Genomic DNA, 19,432 nt, shown 5'->3' with positions numbered 1-19,432 from the left:
CATTAACCTATGGAAAAGTACTATATTGCACAATAATACTATGTAAATACTTAATGAAAAGTGGTGAAATTGTGATACATTTTGGGCAATAGGCAACTGGCTGTACTAACACAGTACTAACACAGTAGTAATGTGTACTTAGACTACCATTCTACAGATTAACACGCAGGTTAATACACTGGAATAAGACCACTGTAAAGTGTGACCATGCGTTCTTCAGTAATTAGATGTGTGTTCCTGTTGAAGACATCAGTAATTCGCTTTCAGAGGCTCTCACATAGGAATTAACATGGCTGTGATACTGAGAACAGATAATGGATTTAGCCTTGCCCTTCCTATATTAGATACTGTCCACAGGTGTAGCACGGTCACTGTGGAAGCTTGTTTATGGGATTTTAATGCTATGCCTTATGTTTTACTCTGGAGTGGTATTCTGTACTAACGTTACTCCATGGAGTCATTTATGGGGGAAAATGAGGTTTACACATATACTCACACCTGACAGCTGCCCAATATGTATCTGGGGACCCACTAAAGTGAATACAAGCACATGTTATTACATCCTGTATAGATGCTGTAATCTCTCACATGCTGTCTCTTTCTTTCCTGTCTTATGTCCTGTCTTATATATTTTAGAATATTTTTAAGTATTCTCCCCCTTTTCACAATGCACAAATCTCACATATTCTTATGTCTCACTATGTTGTGCTGTTTTTTATACTACTGCTGCTATTTTGCATATCCAGTTCTTGCTGCAATCTATACCTTTTTGCACATTTTCATTAATACATTTTCTGGTTAATAGTCGAGTGCTAGAATGCTAGTATCCTGTTACTACTTGCTGCTGTAATTGCCCCTTTTCCCCATGGGGATCTTTGAAGTCTCATCGAATCTCATTGAATCTAATCTAATCTAATCTAATCTAATCTAATCTAATCTAATCTAATCTAATCTAATCTAATCTAATCTAATCAGAGTCTTCTCCTGCTGACCATGGAGCAGCTCCACTGGAGCCGTTTGGGAGTTTCGAGTGCCTTGCTCAACAGCATCCCAACCAGTCTAGGGATTTGAACAGTTGGCACTCTGGCCACTTTTCTAATTAGACTACCTCTGTACCCTTAAATTACACTGTTGTCCACAGAGAGCAGCTTGTATGAGCCCAGTGTAGCGGAGATTGTCACATTTTAGTAGCCTGCTAAAATTATAATGTGCTGTGTGGAAGTCTTACTTTTAGCAACTTTAATCTAACATCATTAAAACATAAGATGCTGTTTTTCCTGATGTCATGCTCTCTGTTGGCATGTCTGTCTCTCTTTCCCTCAGTCTATCTCTCTCTCTCTCTCTCTCCCTCTCTCTCTCATTTCCTCTCTTTCTCTCTCAGTTTCTCCCTTTCTGTCTCTGTTTTATTGATGAAGGCAGCAGGGACTTTAGGGGATGCCAGTTAATTCAGCTCTAGTTCCTTCACACACATGCACGCACACACACACACACACACACACACACACACACACACACACACATTGTTGGCCTACTTTCCCAGGTCTTTTCCCTGTGGACTGGTTAGGAAGTCTGTGGTCACGTAGACAGATCACCGTTCACACACAAACACACACACACACACACACACACACACACACACACACACACACACTGATACACAAGCACGCACACAAATGCTCATATATGCAGACAAACAAACAAATACAGACAAAGAAGCATGCACGCGCGCGCACACACACACACACAGAGACAAGGTCATAAATTAATGTAGGAAAGCAGTCCTCAGCTTTTTTGGCTGTCACTTATTTATTATCTATCTACCAATCTATCTATCTGTCTATCTATCTGTCTGACTGTCTCCCTTTCTGTCTCACATTTTTGTGCTTCTGTCTCTCTGTCTCTGTCTCTCCCCCCTCCAGCAGGCAGGATTATCACACTGAAGCAATGTTTGTGACTGTTCTAAATGTGTGTGTGTGTGTCTCTGTCTTTCTCTGTGTCCGCAGAGCGTTGTTCGACTATGACGGGAGTGCGTCGGACCTGAGCGCGCCCAATCAGGCCCTGGCGTTTCGTTTCGGGGATATCCTCCATGTGAGCAGCGCCGGTGAAGAGGAGTGGTGGCCCGCCCGTCACCTCAGCCCCCCGCCCCCCCACCGCCCCGAGGTCGGGGTCATCCCCAGCCGCAGGAGGTCAGAGTTCAAAATGATTTAGTTAATTCTCATTTCATTCATGAACTGCATTTCTTCTCTTTTTTTATTAGATGTGTCTGCCATTGATTGTTTTGAAATAAGCATTAGTGCAGCACAGGAGGAGATGATGCCAAAGCTGATATCATAAATTAACTGTTGGTGGCTTAGTAGGAAGTAATCATCATCTTCATTTTCATATAAATACATTTCAGTTTTGCTATCACTGATTGATATAACACCATAGTGATTCAACCTATAGCCAGTTCATGAAAGCTTTTACATTTGCTGTTTTACACCTGGTGTCTGGTACAGTAGTAAATCCTCTGCCACATAGGAAGTGATGCATTTTATGTTTCTGGTTTGTCTGGAATAAATAGAAGAAAAACTCGGGTAGTTGAGCAGTGATAGCCACCATGGCTGAACAGACAAAGAAAAGAGCGCCACCTACAGAAACATTCATCAGCAGAAAATCCAAGGAAAAAGACGCAAGTTTGACTGAATACCTCATCTTCTGAATAGAGTTGCACCCCCTTGTGCACAACCCATGTCCCAGTAGTCTCAAGGTTTAAAAATCCTTCTTAATCATCTTAATAGCCTCTTCTCCTTCATCTACACCTCTCCTTCATGATTGAAATGGATTCAGTAGCTGAAATCAATAAGGGATGTAGCTTTTACCCAGATTCACTTGGTCAGGCTATTTCATGGAAAGAGCAGGTGTTAGTATATTTTGCAACAGACACACACACACACACACACAGACACGGCCGTGTAAATGCAGTACTTATACCGGTTCCTAACATACTGCAAGAGAGATATAGAAAATGTCTTGCCCCGATCCAGACCAATGGAAGTCAATCAACCAATCGCTGAAGAACCAATAAGCTTTTAGTATGGGCGTTAACTTTATTTTGCACTCTTTTACCTTCTTTACCACTTCATCAATTATCAGAATTAAATCTAATGTTCTAAAAATGTATATTTAATCAGTTGTGACAACTCTACCAATTCTGACTTAATTTAGAGTATAAACTACTTGGTTGCATAGGTCTACCTGCAAGTTATCCCATTACCACTGGAGCAAACAGTGGTTTTCAACCAGTAGCCACAGTCCTCTGGTGAAAAGGCACTGAAATAGAGACAATGTGACGGATTTTTGAGGTCAGGGCGACTTGACTCGCTGTATTTGCTGACACACACTTTCAGTGTGGACAGCTTCATTGAAAGCACTGGCTGCTATTTACTTTATCGAGCTGTTCTGCCCACTCGTTCATAACACCGTATGTCAGGAAACGGTATAACACCAAGGGGCTTAAGTGGGGAAAGTGTTTCTCTTGTTTACACAAATTGATAAATCCATCCAGCTTTTCAGCCCAGTGCTAACCATCATATTGATGTCATGTATCATCATATAGAGTCTGCTCAATATATATTTGGGGGAATAGAACATCCCTCCTTCACTCTCTCATTTCCTCTCTCATCTCTCCTCCCTCCCTCCCTCTCCCTCTTTCCCCATTCCTGTCTCCCCAGTGGAGGAGGTGACAGACAGATGTCGATAGGTTTCTGAGCTGGGAGGAGGACTGTCTGTTACCGTCAGTTTAGTGACACTGAGGGAGGTGACGAGGAGGGAGGGAGGGAGGGAGGGATGGAGGGATGAGGAATTAGAGGTCTAGCAGAGAGAGAGAGGGGGGGGGGGGGATAAATGACAGAAGACGAGTGAAAGAGGGAGAGGGATTAGAAGCACCAGGAGTGGGATGGAGGGAGTGATGGAGAGAGAAATGTAACATATGAGGGATGGATGTAGAGATTGTGGGTTGTTACAGTATGTGGTATTAGAGTCTGGGGCATTAGAAGCTGGGGTAATAGAATAATGGGTTTTAGTAACAGGGTGTTAGAACATGGGGTATTAGAAGCTGAGGTATTAGAACTTGGCATATTAGAGGCTGGGGTATTAGAATGTGGTGTATTAAAATACAAGGTGTCAGAATATGGGTAATAAACACTGGGGTATGAGAATATGGGGATTTAGTATATGGGATATTAGAGGTTAGAGCAATAAAATACAGGGTAGTAGAGGCTGGGGTATGAGAATGTGGATTATTAGAAGCTTGTGTATGAAGAATGTGAAGTTTGTCAAATTAGCAGCCAGTCTTTTGACATGGACTAACTATCTAACGATCCTCAGATCTCTACATGTTCCCTGCTTGGCCTTCACAAAGTAAAATAACCACTGGTGTTTGCTTTGAAATAATGGGTTTGATCATGTTCTCTGGAAGGGAGGAAAAGAGGGGAGGAGAGAGGAGAAGAGAAAGGCGAGGGAAGAGAGGAGAGGAGCAATGAAGACAACTTATTTGCCGATGCAGAAGCATAAACAGGTTTTGTGCGAAGGTATTGTCGGGCTGTAAAGCCTTTCAGAGCCGAGCTGCTGTGGTGGATTAAAACCAAAGAATGGCCTGCTGTCCCACGTTTTTCCTTTTAAAGTTATTATTTTAAATTCTGATGAGGACCATACTGCTCCTAGTCTGTTTTAATGACAGTTGTTTGGATGTTTACAGACATATTAGGAGGCTTAAAGCTGTACTGTGCAAGACTTTTGTGTAAAAATACACCTGTTTCTTCAGCCTAAATCACAAAGTAGGGCTGCAACAGAGAAGAGAGTCCCATCACCCCTAACTTAGACACTGTAGATTCAGCCTGTGTGCCCAAATGAAATTCTGGTGTCGGGTATGGTTAACAACAGCAAATGGTCGCACAACGGAAGTGACAAATCCAAACATTTGTTTTACTTTTTGTCTGAAATATTAGACCTTTTGCCTCTCTCGTCCTTTCCCCTTTGGCATAAGGCAATCATAGACCATCTGGACCGTATGCTATCTGCAGTTTACGTCACATTACATGATTTCTGCACATTGAAGTCCTCAAAATTCAATCAGTTACCTCTGGCTACCATTCAAAAATTGCATAGTGCAGCTTTTAAAGGGGAGATACATCCCAAAACAAAATTCTATTACAATAAGCTCCAAAATCAATTTTTGGACAGAGGCACATAATGTGATATTTTGGCTCTGTGCTCTTGTTTTTTGGATGTGAAAAGATTTGAGTACCTATGAGGTAAAAGTGGTCCCACAAATATAGTATATAGATGTATCCTTACATTTTAATGATTACAGTTTGAATGCTTCCAGACTTAAGAGAAGCAATATTTCACAGCCCTGAGACCAAGCTAAATCTAAGATCTAAGATTGATAGGTTGTTTCTTGATAAAATGTTTTAACTACACATAAGGTTTCTTCCCACATTTTGTCGAATGTGTAAAGGACTTGTTGTTTTAAGCACGACTAAAATCAGGTTTTTATCAGAAATCAGAAATTCAGTTTTTGGAGATACAATGTGTATGTAAGACACTGATGATTTGTGAATCTTGGGGTGTATTTTCCTTTTGGGGTGTATTTTCCCCTAAGAGAAGGTTGTTGTTGTTTACCAATGTTGCCCTGCAGGAGCTTTTCACAAGCTGATGAAGAGGTGCTGGGGTTCTGCCACCAATCTGCACTGTACTGGGGACACACACACATACACACGTACTCCCATAAATACACAGAGAGACATGCCAGCACACATTACATGCACACTTGCACTAACACACATGCATGCAAACACAAATCTCTCACTAATGTGGACAAACGCACACACTATACACGCATGTATGCACATGCATGCACACAGTTACACCGAGGTAAACACACAGAGATACACACAGACATGCACGGACACATACACACAGATACAGAGACAGAGGCTTGTGTATGGGAAAAGAAGTGTATATATGAGGCAGCCACATTTCATATTTATTCCAATAGCCAGGGGCGTTGTTTCTACAACCCTCCTCTCTCCAGTTCTCCTCCTTGCTCTTATTGTTCTTTCATCTCACCTTTATTGGCATCCATCCTCTCTTTCCATCTCTTAATGCTGTTTCCCTGTCCTTCCTGTCTCTCAGGGCAGAGAAGAAGGAGAGGTCGCGGCTAAAGACTGTCAGAGTGACCAGGTCTCAGGACAGATCGGTGAGTAGCAGCCTGACCTCTGACACTAACACTGGTCGTCACAAAGGTCACAACTTCTAGTTATCAAATCAAAAGTATTCTTAACCGTTGTTGGGTTCACTGCTCAAAAAAGTAATTCATTACTCGCTACTCATTTCAAAAGTAACAACATTGGCTATTGCTCCCTGGGAGCAGTAATTTGTTTCATTAACCGTTCTCATTCTCATTACAACTCCAAAATTGGTGATTGCGTTCTTCCTTATCTTCAGAAACCAGGATAACTCTGTCTGTGCGCTTCTCTGTGAATGATCAGGGTAACTGAATAGTTTGTCACAGCAGGCAGGCGAACAGCAGCATAATCAGAGACAAGAACTGAAGCATCTAAATTCCCAGTTAGTTTTACACAAATCTACATACATTGGCACACTGTGGTGTATTTTCTCTGTGCTCTATAACTGCTGTTGGCTGCTTTTTGCATGTCAAAGTGCCACAGGGGATACAGAGCCCAAGAAATGTTGGAACCTAGATCAACTTTACACCTAGGCTATAATTAATGGTGAATGCAGTCTTTACATCAATTCTTGCTGTTTAATAAAGCAGTGAAGATATAACAGGTGTATGTTTTTGCTAGAACATCGTATAACAAGACTGTGATGCTGGAAAAAATGATGAAACCATATTTATTAGAGTGTGTTCTTATTCATTGTTTGTTCAAAAAAGCCACATAACATAGGTGTTTCACTTTGACAGATAAAATGTTGGCATGATTCAAGTGTTTGAACAGTATTAATATGTTTTGACAGTAAGGGCAACCAAGTCTCAGTAGAGTACAGTTCTCTCACTTGTCCATGCACATCAAAAGTGTTGCAAGAGCCCTAAAGCATTGCCTCACATAAATAAAGAGCACCCTTCTAATGAAACAGCATGAGATGAAAGCCCTATAAAACCTTTAGCATTTGCTTGTCAGTGAAAGAATGCAAAACATCGCAGCTTGCAGTTCCCAGCGCAAAATGATATGAGAAAAGTGTTGTGATACTGTTAAAGCAGGTGCTACAGGGATTTGATGTGTTATTTGCAGTGGAAAGATATTTTTGTACCTGCGCACAATTAACAACAGATAACAATATTCTTGTCATCCCTTTGCTCAATAAAATCAAAGTAGTGAGAATACCTCCACCCAGAGAAAGTCAACTTTTCTACCATTTCTCATCTAAGTTAGCTTAATGTGAGAGGATAATTATGAGGAAAATGAATCGTGGGATAGAGGTGGGGTATAGCTTTTGAATAATTCAACTTCAATCTGATATTTAAAAGGCATGTTTGATTGGTAACTGTATAATTGATACTGATATTGTAAGTAATACATTACTGGACCACATCATCATTACCCAGTGTTGCTTTTAAAAGGACTGCGGACTTGTTGACCATGGAAGGATTTTATCATGCTCCACTGGACATTGCACAGTAATTAAAAGTGCACTGAATAATGTTTCATTACTTTCATATCTTTAATCTCTTTACAGCAAGAATCAATAGCGGAGCGAACAATGAATTGCGCCTCCAGGTCCATCACCCTATCGCTTTTTAAGCTTTGAACAAAGTTGAGAAGCCGCTCGCGATCTAGAAAGTTCCCTTCTGAGTTCAGAGGCGAGGCGGTGACGCAGGGCTTTAATCACACTTCCAACACCGTGATGATGAGAGATGGCACACCAGTCTAACACAAGCTATTGATATCACTGTGTTGTCAGCTCTCTCTCTCTCTCTCTCTCTCTCTCTCTCTCCCCCCTCTCTGTTTTCATCACACTGTGTGAATCAGCAACTCTGCAATCAGCAACTCTGCATGTTGGAGAGCTGATAATTAAAAATTATCACATGCACGCACGCACACACACTCACACACACACACACGCCTTCTCCCCCTGGCAGTGTGCGTTGAGACAGACAGCTGATAGAAGCTGTGGAGTCTTGCTCTCTCAAACTGTGTGTGTGTGCGTGTGTGTATGTGTGTGTGTGAGCATGTGTGTAAAGATGCGTGTAAAGAAAGAAAAGAGAAGGAGAGGAATAGAGAACCCATGAGGTTTCCAAATAGGACTACTGCTGATAACAGCCAAGATAATGTTGTGATCATCATGGTTATGATGATTAATGCTCTCTCTCTCTCTCTCTCTCTCTCTCTCTCTCTCTCTCTCTCTCTCTCTCTCTCTCTCTCTCTCTCTCTCTCTCTGCTCTCTCTCTCTCTCTCTCTCTCTCTCTCTCTCTCTCTCTCCCTCCCTCCCTCTCTCTCTAGGATCAGGAAGATAAAGGTAGGTATTCTGTCCAGTACATCAGTGACACCTGCTGGTCTATATGTGTAATTGCAGCTCCTGGCAAACCTGGCTGACACTGCTGTGCGTGTGCCCATTTTAGGACATCCTTCTCCTCTCTCTCCATCCTGCACCTCCACCTCCATCTTGCTCCTCCTCGTCAATCTCCCCCTCTCCATTCCGCCACTTTCACTCTTATTCCTCTTTAGGATTGGAGAGGGAAGATTGAGGAGGAGGAGCTGGATTGGCGAAGGAGGTGCAGGGTGGAGAAAGAGGATGAGGACGTCCTAAAACGGACGCCATACAAAATGGATTCAATAGGGCCCATGTCCCAGTGTATTCACTTTCAACCGGTTCAAAATGTAAATACAAACTGCAGCACAAGCGCTTTTTGCCTGACGAAGACCTTAGGGTTGAAACATTGCATCAAATCAAGTCTTAAAGGATAAGGCCGGTGTTTTTTAATGCATTGCTTACCGTCAACAAATCCTATGAAAATAACAAAATCAGCAATGATTTTGTTTTGCCAACAAGTCTCGTCCATGTAGCCGGTGCCCAATGAAGCCATGTCCCAGCAGCCATAGAACTCCATTGTATTAAAAAAACTATTAAAAACACGTCAAAGAGCCATGCAGTTGCTCTGGCAGCATATTGCATCATCGCGATGCACCAGGCCGGCCGTCTTTTTCCTCAAACAGCTTAATAAGCCGGCTGTAAACACGTTTGCGATCTCAGGAAAGTAGTTCCATAGCACCGAAAATAGTCCCCGGCGTAATGAAGAATTTGTTCCCATTTGAATTTGATTTGGTAATAACTACAACAGCCTGACTTTTCGTGGTAACAGTTAGTGATTTTTAAAATTGAAACTATGTCTTTGTGAGCTGTATTTCAAGGTTTTTAGCTTACAATTGGAGCCAATGACTTCTGGGTTGATGGCTAAAAACGGTACATGGGATGTCAGAAAGTAACGGGAGTAGAGCAAACGCATTGTTGATTTTGTTATTTTCATAGGATTTGTTGACAGTAAGCAATGCATTAAAAAACACCAGCCTTGTCCTTTAAGAAAGGAGTCTAATCCAGTGTGCGGATATTCCTTTTTGAACCACTTCCCAAATTATAAAGCCAGTCTTGGCCTTCAGAAAGGCAGATTGAATCACATACATTAGTACAAGAGTAATGGAAATTAATTCATTTAATAGTCTTAATTGGCTCCAGGTCTGCCGTTGGCTGGCACATGCTCATGGTGCTTCTTGTTATAGTGGTGTGTGTGTATGTGTATTTTAAAAAGAATGCGAGAAAGAGACTTTGTATATTTTTGTTTATGTGTGTGCGTTTCTGTGTGTGTGTGTGTGTTGCTGACCCTGCCCTGTCTTGTCCTTCCAGAGCTGGTAACCTCTGGCAACAGCGATAGTGAGAGTAGTTCCTGTAAGTCTAGACCCCGCCTCCCCTCCTTTCTTTCTCCCTGTCTCTCTCTGTCTCTCTCTGTGTCTCTGTTTTCATTTTCTTTCCAACCCTCAGTCACTTGATGTTGCTGTTGTTGTGTGTGTGTGTGTGTGTGTGTGTGTGTGTGTGTGTGTGTGTGTGTTTCTGTGTGTGTGCTTGTGGGTGTGCCCATGTGTGCACAAGTGTGTTTGCGTGTTGATTATCGTGTGATTATGTGCGTGTGTGTGTGTGTGTGCAAGCTACCTCTGTCTGCCTCTCCAGCCTTCCTTTCCAGAACAATTGAAGAAGTCCATTCCTGAAGTATTGAAACAAATCATATTATCTTAAGTGAAACTAAATTATCTTCCAGCTTCCAGTTCAGATCATTTTAACAGTTTGACCGGAAATATACTTGTTCAGTCTGAACACAGTGTTACAGTGTAGTACAGACATTGGGATTTAGCCAATAAGTGTGTGTTTTATGATCATTAATCCCGCCCACTGTGCCTCTAAACCTTTCCATCATCTCTGTCTATCCAATCAGCTGGCCAGGAGGAGAACTTCCTGACCTACCAGCCAGTCACACAGCAGGAAGGTCAGTGACATCATCACTGCATCATTACCACTTAACTCCAGTTTGCCGTTTTCTTGATTGTATTTGATTAATTGTTATCAAATGAAAGAACAGAGATACAGCGGCTTTTGTACTGCACAGAAGCCTCTGTGAAAGCCATGTGGCCTCACTAGTCTATCAATAACATTTTCTAATGTGTTCTCAAATTCAATATAAGTGTCAGCAATCTAAAAAGGTTAGGAAGCTCTGCCTACATTGTGTCTGATGAAGACCAGTGGAGGTTTAAACAGTAGAATAAATCAGATCAACAGAGCAGGAATCGTGTTTTTCTTTGTCATTGTCCTGCTATAATGTTTCTATTCCATTATCTCAAGGAGGTCATAGTTTACTGGATCAGAATATAACAATAATACAAGAGAGGGTTTTCTTTACTCAGATTTTAGATACAGTAGTGATGCAACAGGCTGCACCTTGTGCTGTCAATAGCACTGAAGTACCCATAATCACAGTAAAAAAGGTGTTATTATGTGTTATTATGGCTGAGTTTTCTACAAAGTAGTATACTTACATAAGAGTTAAAAACAAGAACAAACAAGATCACTTTACTGTGCGGTTACAGCTGGTTTATCAATCAAAAAAGTATGGCTTCAGTGTGAGGCGTATTTGATTTGTCCATAATTTCATCAAGCAAAGTTTGTGTGTCAACATAGCTTAACCCAGCAGTGTATGTCTGTATCTGTGTGTTTGTGTGTGTGTGTGTGTGTCGTTGTCCAGTGAGTTACACGCGGCCGGTCATCATACTTGGACCGATGAAAGACCGGGTCAACGATGACCTCATCTCTGAGTTCCCTGACAAGTTTGGCTCCTGTGTCCCACGTGAGTCTCTAGCTGCATGATGAACTCCAGTAGGGACCTGTAAAGGGAGGATGAGGCACTTTCACCAGGCTACTGTACTCTCTAGGGAACAAATAACTGTGATATTCAGAATACTGACATTTGTCCAGCAGAGTTATACCTCATGGTTCATCAAGTGACTGTCAATTGCACCAACAAGTCCATGACAACAAAAGAATGGTGGTACTCCATAAAACTTATTCAAAAAATATGACAAGACTTCCCTCAGGTGTACCACATTTTTATTAACATCAGGTGAAGGCATATTTTAGCAAATAAGCCTTCATCAGGGCATCATACATGTCATACATATCCTATTTTTTTTAATAAGTTTTATGCAGTACCAGCATTCCTGTTTCATGGACTTATTGGAAGTTGTTTTTTAGTTTTTGGTTGAGCACACAACCAGAAGAATGTTATACGAGGAGGCTTTTTTCACTTGGCAATTGCACCATTTTGTGTTCTCAAATGGATTTTACTGATTGCTTACTTGAGGGGCCACAAGAAAATGGCAACTGTAAAATGGGGACCAGCAGGAGCTGTGACGTCAAATGAAAGAAAAAGATCAAAGCCTAAATTGGATCAATCCAGGGAGTAGATTTCATCCTCTTCAAATTTCAAAGCCTGAAAGATCTTTGGCCATAAAAGAAGTTTCTCATACTCAATTTGCAAGGGAGTGATTGAGAAGTGAGCCGGGATACTGATGTATCTATATTTACTGTTTGGTTTGCTGCACTTTTTTGGAAAATTGTCTTTATTCATGTACACATGGATGTTTGTGAGACGGATATGAAGATATATTTAATCAGTTTATCCTGAGTAAAACCTTAATTTGGATCAAACCTATGATCCGGAAGATGCCCTACATGTAAACACACTCTACAGTTCCTCAGTTTGTTTTGAATTTGTCAATCAGTTTGTCATAACTATGTTTTAAACAAAGCTGTGTGTGTGTTTTTGTTTCCATCAGACACAACGCGGCCGCGGCGAGACTACGAGGTGGACGGCAGAGATTACCACTTCATGTCCTCCAGAGAGCACATGGAGAGAGAGATCCAAGAACACAAGTTCATAGAGGCTGGGCAGTATAACAACCATCTATATGGGACCAGCATACAGTCTGTGAAAGAGGTCGCTGACAAGGTGAGATAGACTGATAGAAGGATAGGATAGAGAGAACATGAATAGACCAAAAAATATGATGAGAAGAGTCAGAGTAATGGAAGAGGTGTGGGAGGAGATAGAGAGGGAAAGAGGAGAGGAGAGAGCATTTTAGTTCAGTTGTTAATGTTTATTTGTCTAACTGCATTGTGTGTCTCTCTCTCTCTCTCCCCCTCTGTCTCTCTCTATGTCTCTCTCCCAGGGGAAACACTGTATACTGGATGTATCAGGGAATGCTATAAAGCGCCTCCAGATGGCAGGACTTCATCCCATTGCTATCTTCATTAGACCACGCAGCGTCGACAACATCCTGTAAGTAACATGAATAATATCACAGAATATAAACAACATCCTAGAGTAAACATCAAAACATCTTGTAAGTAACATAAACATCCTGTAAATTATACAAATAACATCAAATAAGTGACATAAATTTGTGGGATTATAGGTTGAGAATTAATAGGATTAATAGATTCACAGAAAGTCTGTACTTTTCTGTATTCTCATCTCATCGTTTGTATGTTTCTCTCTCCAGAGAGATGAACAAGCGTCTTACTGAGGAGCAGGGGAGGAAGACCTACGACAGAGCCGTCAAACTGGAGCAGGAGTTCACTGAGTTCTTCACCGGTTAGTTTCACACACACACACACACACACACACACACAGATGACAAAGCCATGACAACGGACTAGGGCACTTACTGAACTCTGTATTTCACCAATTACCTCGAGACACAAACAGACACATAATGCAGGTGCACACTCTAGCAGGATCCCGCACAATGTCAAAAACTCCTCCAAAACATACTTTAAAGGACTTTACTTTCTGCTTCACAGCTTCGAAACATGCCAGGGTAAATAAACTGCTGAATTTGAAGCGTATTCATCTGTTTCCGATGCAGCAGGGTGCAGTTATTTATTATTTACACCAGGTAGAGCGAGAGAGAGAAAGAGAGAGAGAGAGAGAGAGAGGCTGAAACAAACAGAAATAAAGGCAGTAGTGAGGCAAATATGATGCGGCAGGTGGATATCTGCTCACTCTACACTCTGAATCCAGGACCTTTAATGGAGATATTTGGTAATAGTTGCCTTTTTGGTAATGAATTGGTAATAACTCTTTTTCCCTCTCTTTCTCTCTCTATCTCTCTCTCTCTCTCTCTCTCTCTCTCTTCAGCTATAGTCCAGGGCTCGTCTCTAGAGGAGGTGTATTCGCAGGTGAAGCAGATCATTGAGGAGCAGTCTGGTCCTTACATCTGGGTACCCACCAAGGAGCGGCTCTGAACACACACACACACACACACACACATATGCACACACACAAACACACACACATTTTACTCTGTCAACACTTCTCACATTTCTGCTAATTTTCTATTATCAGCCTGCTCTCTCTCCCTCGCTTCCACACACTCACACACACCTACACACACACCGTGGAGACGCACACACACACACACAACACACACATACTTACACAAGCACATTCAGTCGGACGAGGCTGGGACTATCTGGGACTGCTGCTTCCTGAAGTGGGAGGAGCTAATGTCTGCCCAGCAGCCTATCGGTGGATCTTTCTACAGCTCAGTTCCTTAATGTTTAAGGAAGCGGTTCAAATCAAGGCGACATGTACCATTATCTGATTTGATTTCTTTACTGTTCTTATTATTGTTGTTGTCGTTGTTGTTTTCATATTAATGAAGGGTAATGCATTCATGTATGGGTTTGTAATGATAATATTGTCACCAAGAGGCAGACTTTTGCACGCTGTAGCTTTAAGAGCATGTTTTTGGGACAAAATCTTGATCTCCCTCCCCGTCTGTCTTTCCTCATGGCATCACTCCTGTTTAGAGTTTCTCTTTCTTTCTCTCTCTCTCTCTCTCTCTCTCTCTCTCTGTCTTTCTCTCTCTCTCTATCTCTACATCTCGGTCTCTCTCTCATATCCCTTCCCTCCCTCCCTCTAGACTGTCTGTGGCTATACAGTAGATATGAGGTGAAAACTTAACAGTGTGCCCAGGCGTTTTGGCATCAAGGGCCAAAATGAAACTATAGTACAATTACTGTTTAGACATGTAGCGAGGAAGTAATCATTAGCCATTTAGGATTTGTATAATCAAGACGCTTGTTAATATGTCTCGTAACAAGCAGAAATTCAGCAGAAATCAAAACTACAATACTGAATTAGATTGCATCAAAATAGATTAAAAAAATATATATATATAGAGTATCCCATCACCCTGGAACACTTTTGTTTTTGGAGGGCCGAAAACAAATTCAGTACCTGGGCCTAGAGAGAGCTGGTGTTCCAGTTGGGGCCCCCTGAACCGTAGTTTAAGAAACTGGGTCTCCGTTACCCAAGCTTTCATCTGCTGGGCTGTGACTCCATCCCACAAGGGCTTCTGCCCTCCGTCCTCCCCCCCCCCCCCCCCCCCCCCCCCCCCCCCCCCCCCCCCCCCCCCCCCCCCACATTCAGAGTGTGGCATTAGTTCCAACATAAAGCAGTGTATCATCTGTCATCATCACTATCATCATCGCGATCATAATCATCATCATCATCATCTTCGTTCTAGCTTTCCTAGATGCACTAATTGAGGGCCGGTGTCTTAAAAGCATCTTAGCGTGGCGGAGGTGAAGGAGTCAAACTGTTGCCGTGGTCGCGTCCCTGCGTCACAGATTCAGCTGCACTCGCAGAAGCACTGTCTCTCTGCTAATTCAGCACTTAGCGTTGAGCTCAGTGGGTGTCTGTCATGCTGGTGTGACACAGTTCAAGAGGCCAGGTGAACTCTTCTGGTAAAAATGCTCTGTCAGGCTGGATTTATGAGTTTGAGGCTGAAGTCCTCGCTAGCTTGAACGACGCCCGGAGCACGATGATGATCTCTGTCGGCGAGGTGAATGTTTGAGACGCTAAGATGCTTTTGGTAACGTGGCCTCTGTGTGGACCTTCTCAGCCACCATACTCCACCTCCCGTCTGCATCCCCTCCCCCCAGGCGACGACTCCACACTGACTGGAGACCAGAGCCGTACAGAGAGCCGCTTCTTTCAACACGATGGTTCAGATAGGTTCATGTACATTTGTTTTGAAGGCTTCAGTAGTTCCTAATACTCACAGAATGTTCAGCTAAATTCTCTTTCCTTCCAAACTAAAAGTCTCCCTGAATTTAGTAGATCGAGTGTCAGTTGACAGAACTGGTGTCTCTGTATGTCTCTGGCTGTGTGTGTTAGCCAGGGGCCCATGCCACTGTCTGTTAGAGTAAAGCACCGATGCAAAGAATCTATTGTATACAGAGATGGATCTATATCTAACATATTATAATATTTATCCCTGCTCTAACTGCCTATTTTGGTACAAAAAATAAAAGTCTTTATTGAGATTTACTGAAAACCCTCTATCGACTACCAGAGATGATGATTATTCTTGTGTCGTGGAACCTGTATGAATGTGAATATTCTATAATTATTGTAAATATGAATATATTTTCCTTTACTTTCACCACTACTACTGGTTTGTATCGGTGTCTGTTGGTGTCTAATGTGGTTATTCCCTTTAGCAGTGCCACCCACCTTATTGGTTGGCCAGCACAGCGGGGAAGTAAAAAGACCTGCTGACTGCAGTGTTATGACTTCATACTAAAGAATACCACTTCAAAAGCCTAAAGAATCAAAGTGACAGGCAGAATACACTTACAAACTAAACGTTAAATGATTCCAATTATTCCTATTGACCATTCATAATCAAGCAAGCCACAACATGGGAGTCAAGAGTGCACTTCCTGCTTTTCCAAACCCAGTAAGTAAAGTAAAACTTAACTAAAATGACAGCCAGCTGAATTCAGCAAGTGCTGGGAAATTAAAATCCTTTTTTACACCAAGGATGATGTTTTGTGTTAAAAAAAAAAGTCTTGCACATCAGTTTTCATAAAATACTGTATATATTGTGATCTGTGACAGCCGCTGCACCAGCTGCTAAACTAAAAAAACTAAAAAACAATACAGTGGCCAAGGCTTTGTGCAACTGAATTGTTTAAAACAGTAGAACAGTTACAGTTATATCAGATTGTTGTGAAATAACTTATACACAAGACACAATGTTTATGTGACACAAATACAATCTTTTCACTGACTTGGAGAAAGGATTCAGAACTGGATGGATCTATACATACTGTAGGTACACAGACAAAACATCAGATATGGGTCTCATAGGGTTAAAAATTTGACCTCCTGTAGATCATTGGTTTCCAGCCCTGACAGCCAGGGTCAAGACTAATATCTGGACTCCCAGTGAAAACCATGAGAGTTAGAAACCACTTCTTTTGTGTCTGTATAAAGTCAGAAGTTCGAGGAAGTGAGGGAGTGGCAATTCAGAGTGTTGGATGTCACGTCTTCACTTTCTGATGGGCAACAACCACACACACACACACACACACACAAATACACACATATATACATGAACATATAAAATCTTTAATTCACTGTCATATATACAAGAATCTCTCTTCCCTATTTACCCACTCACTGTTTCTTTCCCACACACATACAATATCTTCCTTGTTCACTGACTCTCACATACAGTACATGCATAATCAATCTCTTACCCTTATTTACTCTCTCTCTCTCTCTCTCTCTCTCTCTCTACACACATATGCACCCTCGCTCACGGTCGCTCTACATCATCAGTCATTGTGTTGCAGCAGAGCCAACAGTTTGGTTGGTCAGTGTGTGAATGAGGTCATCTCTGGCCATCCACTGCAAAAAAAGTTGTCCTCAACAAATCATGTAGTACAAATCAACTGTTTTCAAGAATTTTCTTAGAGCAAGTGGCATTATCTTCATATAATAACAATATAATAATCTTTATTTATACAGCATTTTAAGTGCTTCATAACCAAGACAAATAAAGAACGACCAACTGAAATAGGGAGGGAGCCATAGGGAGAAAACAAATGGAATAAATAAATAACAGATGAGGCAACAAGGATAAAATGAATAAAAGCCAAAGATTATAGAAAGGCCTTACAACAAAAGTTTTGAGATAATATAATTTCAGAGTTGCCTTGTTTCAAGCTACCTATAACCATCTCCTCAGATATGATAACCCTAACCCTCTGTCAGCACTGCTGCTGGTCTCCGTCTCACCACATACAATGACTCAGTTAAAGCAGGTTCAAAGTATCTCTCTCTCAGGTCCTTGGGTACATGTAGTCATATTACAGTAATCAGAGGTAAGTTTCCTGCAGTAAACCACTGTGAGAGTAAAAGGCGATGTGATTATATAATGATTTCAATAGGACAGGTAATCAACCTCAGGATGTGAAGGGGGGAAAAACACTTGTACTCAAGGAATCTATAAAGATGTTATAAAGATTTCTCTTTATAGGTGCCTTGGCTGCTCAGAGGGCCTACGTGACAATAAGTAAACTACAGTGGGGTTTACTGTCCTAACATGCAGCTATAGGTTGCTTAATGGCCACATGAACACGTGAAGGACATCAGGAACTGCTGTTGTCAGGACTGACTTTGAAGTCCTGTGCCTAAAATTTCTGCGTTTTGTTAACATCCCAAAAAACTCACAAACAAACCCACACAGCCAACAATTAAAGTCCTCAATTTCATCCTCAACGTAACATTGGATTATAAATTGAACTTTCTCTATATTAATAATTCATGATTCAGATTCACTACTGAAAAAAGAAATACAGCAGGAGACACCAGGGTCTGCAGGAGATCCTACAGTGCATTAGGGATTTTTCAGTTGCATCTTGCTTTTGTATGCCAGCTCAAAAGTCAAATGCATGTTTTTAATTGATCTACAGCTGGCTATTAATATTGACATAACCACAAGTGTCAAGGTAGCCCAAACTGCCTTATCAATGCCACAGCTGGCAGATAGTTGGAAAAGGCCACAGTTTTGAGAGCAATCAAGCTCTCAACACAATGAAGACACGTCCCAAAACTGAATAAGTCAACCAAAACAGCAGATACTGTCACACTAAGAGCAGCGATCAATACTGCAGTGAGCCTTTGTGTTATATGGATCTTTGGTTGCTAGTATAAAATATGTATACTGTAGATAAAATGCTTATTTTAATTTTGCTTGTAAAACAGCATGGGACCTCTTGTTTTACTAAGAAAGGATTATTATACACGATGGAAATACTGCAAACACTACAGAAAAGGCTTCAGAGTATACTATACTTATACTATATACTATACTTTTTTTTTTTTTTTGCATAATTACAAGGTACACAAAACAAAATAGTTATGGAAACAAAAAGTCCAATGCTATAATATGCAATACATTCGCAACTCTCTAACCAATGCACACACACTGTCACACAGAGAGAGAGAGAGAGAGAGAGATATATGCTGGTGACCGGCTAGAGTGTTTTCTATCAAATTGGATTGGAAAATGAAAACCTACTTTCATCACATATTGCATAATTTGTGGGTTTATTATTTTTTATTATGCAGTATCAAATGCCTTTGCAAGATCTATAGAATACATTAATTCATACATCCTGCTGGAATTGTTGTAGGCCCTCTCCAGCTGTGGGCTCCTTGAATCGTCACCTTTCACCCCAATAGCGATGGCGCTGGTCCCAGATCATACTTTTCTTTTTTTTTCCTCTGCTGTTATCAGTATTGAGATTTTGAAATTCTCAGCAGATGAGCATGCTGGGAAGGGAAAATAGCACTATGCTGACACATGAATTTGGCTGCCACCTCCATGCCATCTTCAGATTCTGGCTTGCGAGGACGATGTTGCAATAGCATAAACAAAAGCTGTAGCCCCGGGCCACTTCAATTTCCATTACTATGCATTCAAATCCTCTGCCTCGCAGTAATGGTTATTGTTCCCCATTG

General features: G+C 41.5%; 1 protein-coding gene across 1 annotated transcript in view; it reads left to right on the top strand.

Annotated features, from left to right (window-relative positions):
- LOC139654016 (discs large homolog 1-like protein) overlaps positions 1-14,977 on the top strand; it is a 46,962-nt gene extending 31,985 nt beyond the window's left edge. Inside the window, exons 8-17 of the mRNA XM_071531034.1 lie at positions 2,004-2,186; positions 6,178-6,241; positions 8,508-8,523; positions 9,907-9,948; positions 10,490-10,540; positions 11,294-11,395; positions 12,384-12,556; positions 12,777-12,886; positions 13,110-13,201; positions 13,748-14,977. Of these exons, the coding sequence (XP_071387135.1) occupies positions 2,004-2,186; positions 6,178-6,241; positions 8,508-8,523; positions 9,907-9,948; positions 10,490-10,540; positions 11,294-11,395; positions 12,384-12,556; positions 12,777-12,886; positions 13,110-13,201; positions 13,748-13,854 (940 nt within the window). The 3' untranslated portion in view covers positions 13,855-14,977. The remainder of the gene's footprint in view (positions 1-2,003; positions 2,187-6,177; positions 6,242-8,507; positions 8,524-9,906; positions 9,949-10,489; positions 10,541-11,293; positions 11,396-12,383; positions 12,557-12,776; positions 12,887-13,109; positions 13,202-13,747) is intronic.
- Positions 14,978-19,432: the final 4,455 nt, after the last annotated feature.

This window comes from Centroberyx affinis, unplaced genomic scaffold (genome assembly GCF_046629955.1).
Source record: "Centroberyx affinis isolate AG114_WGS23_722 - 3 ecotype Tasmania unplaced genomic scaffold, CSIRO-AGI_Caff_v1 ptg002023l_1, whole genome shotgun sequence".
NCBI classification, from domain to species: domain Eukaryota; kingdom Metazoa; phylum Chordata; class Actinopteri; order Beryciformes; family Berycidae; genus Centroberyx; species Centroberyx affinis.
The sequence above is the reverse complement of the archived record's forward strand: the minus strand, read 5'-3'. Positions and strand labels throughout refer to the sequence as shown.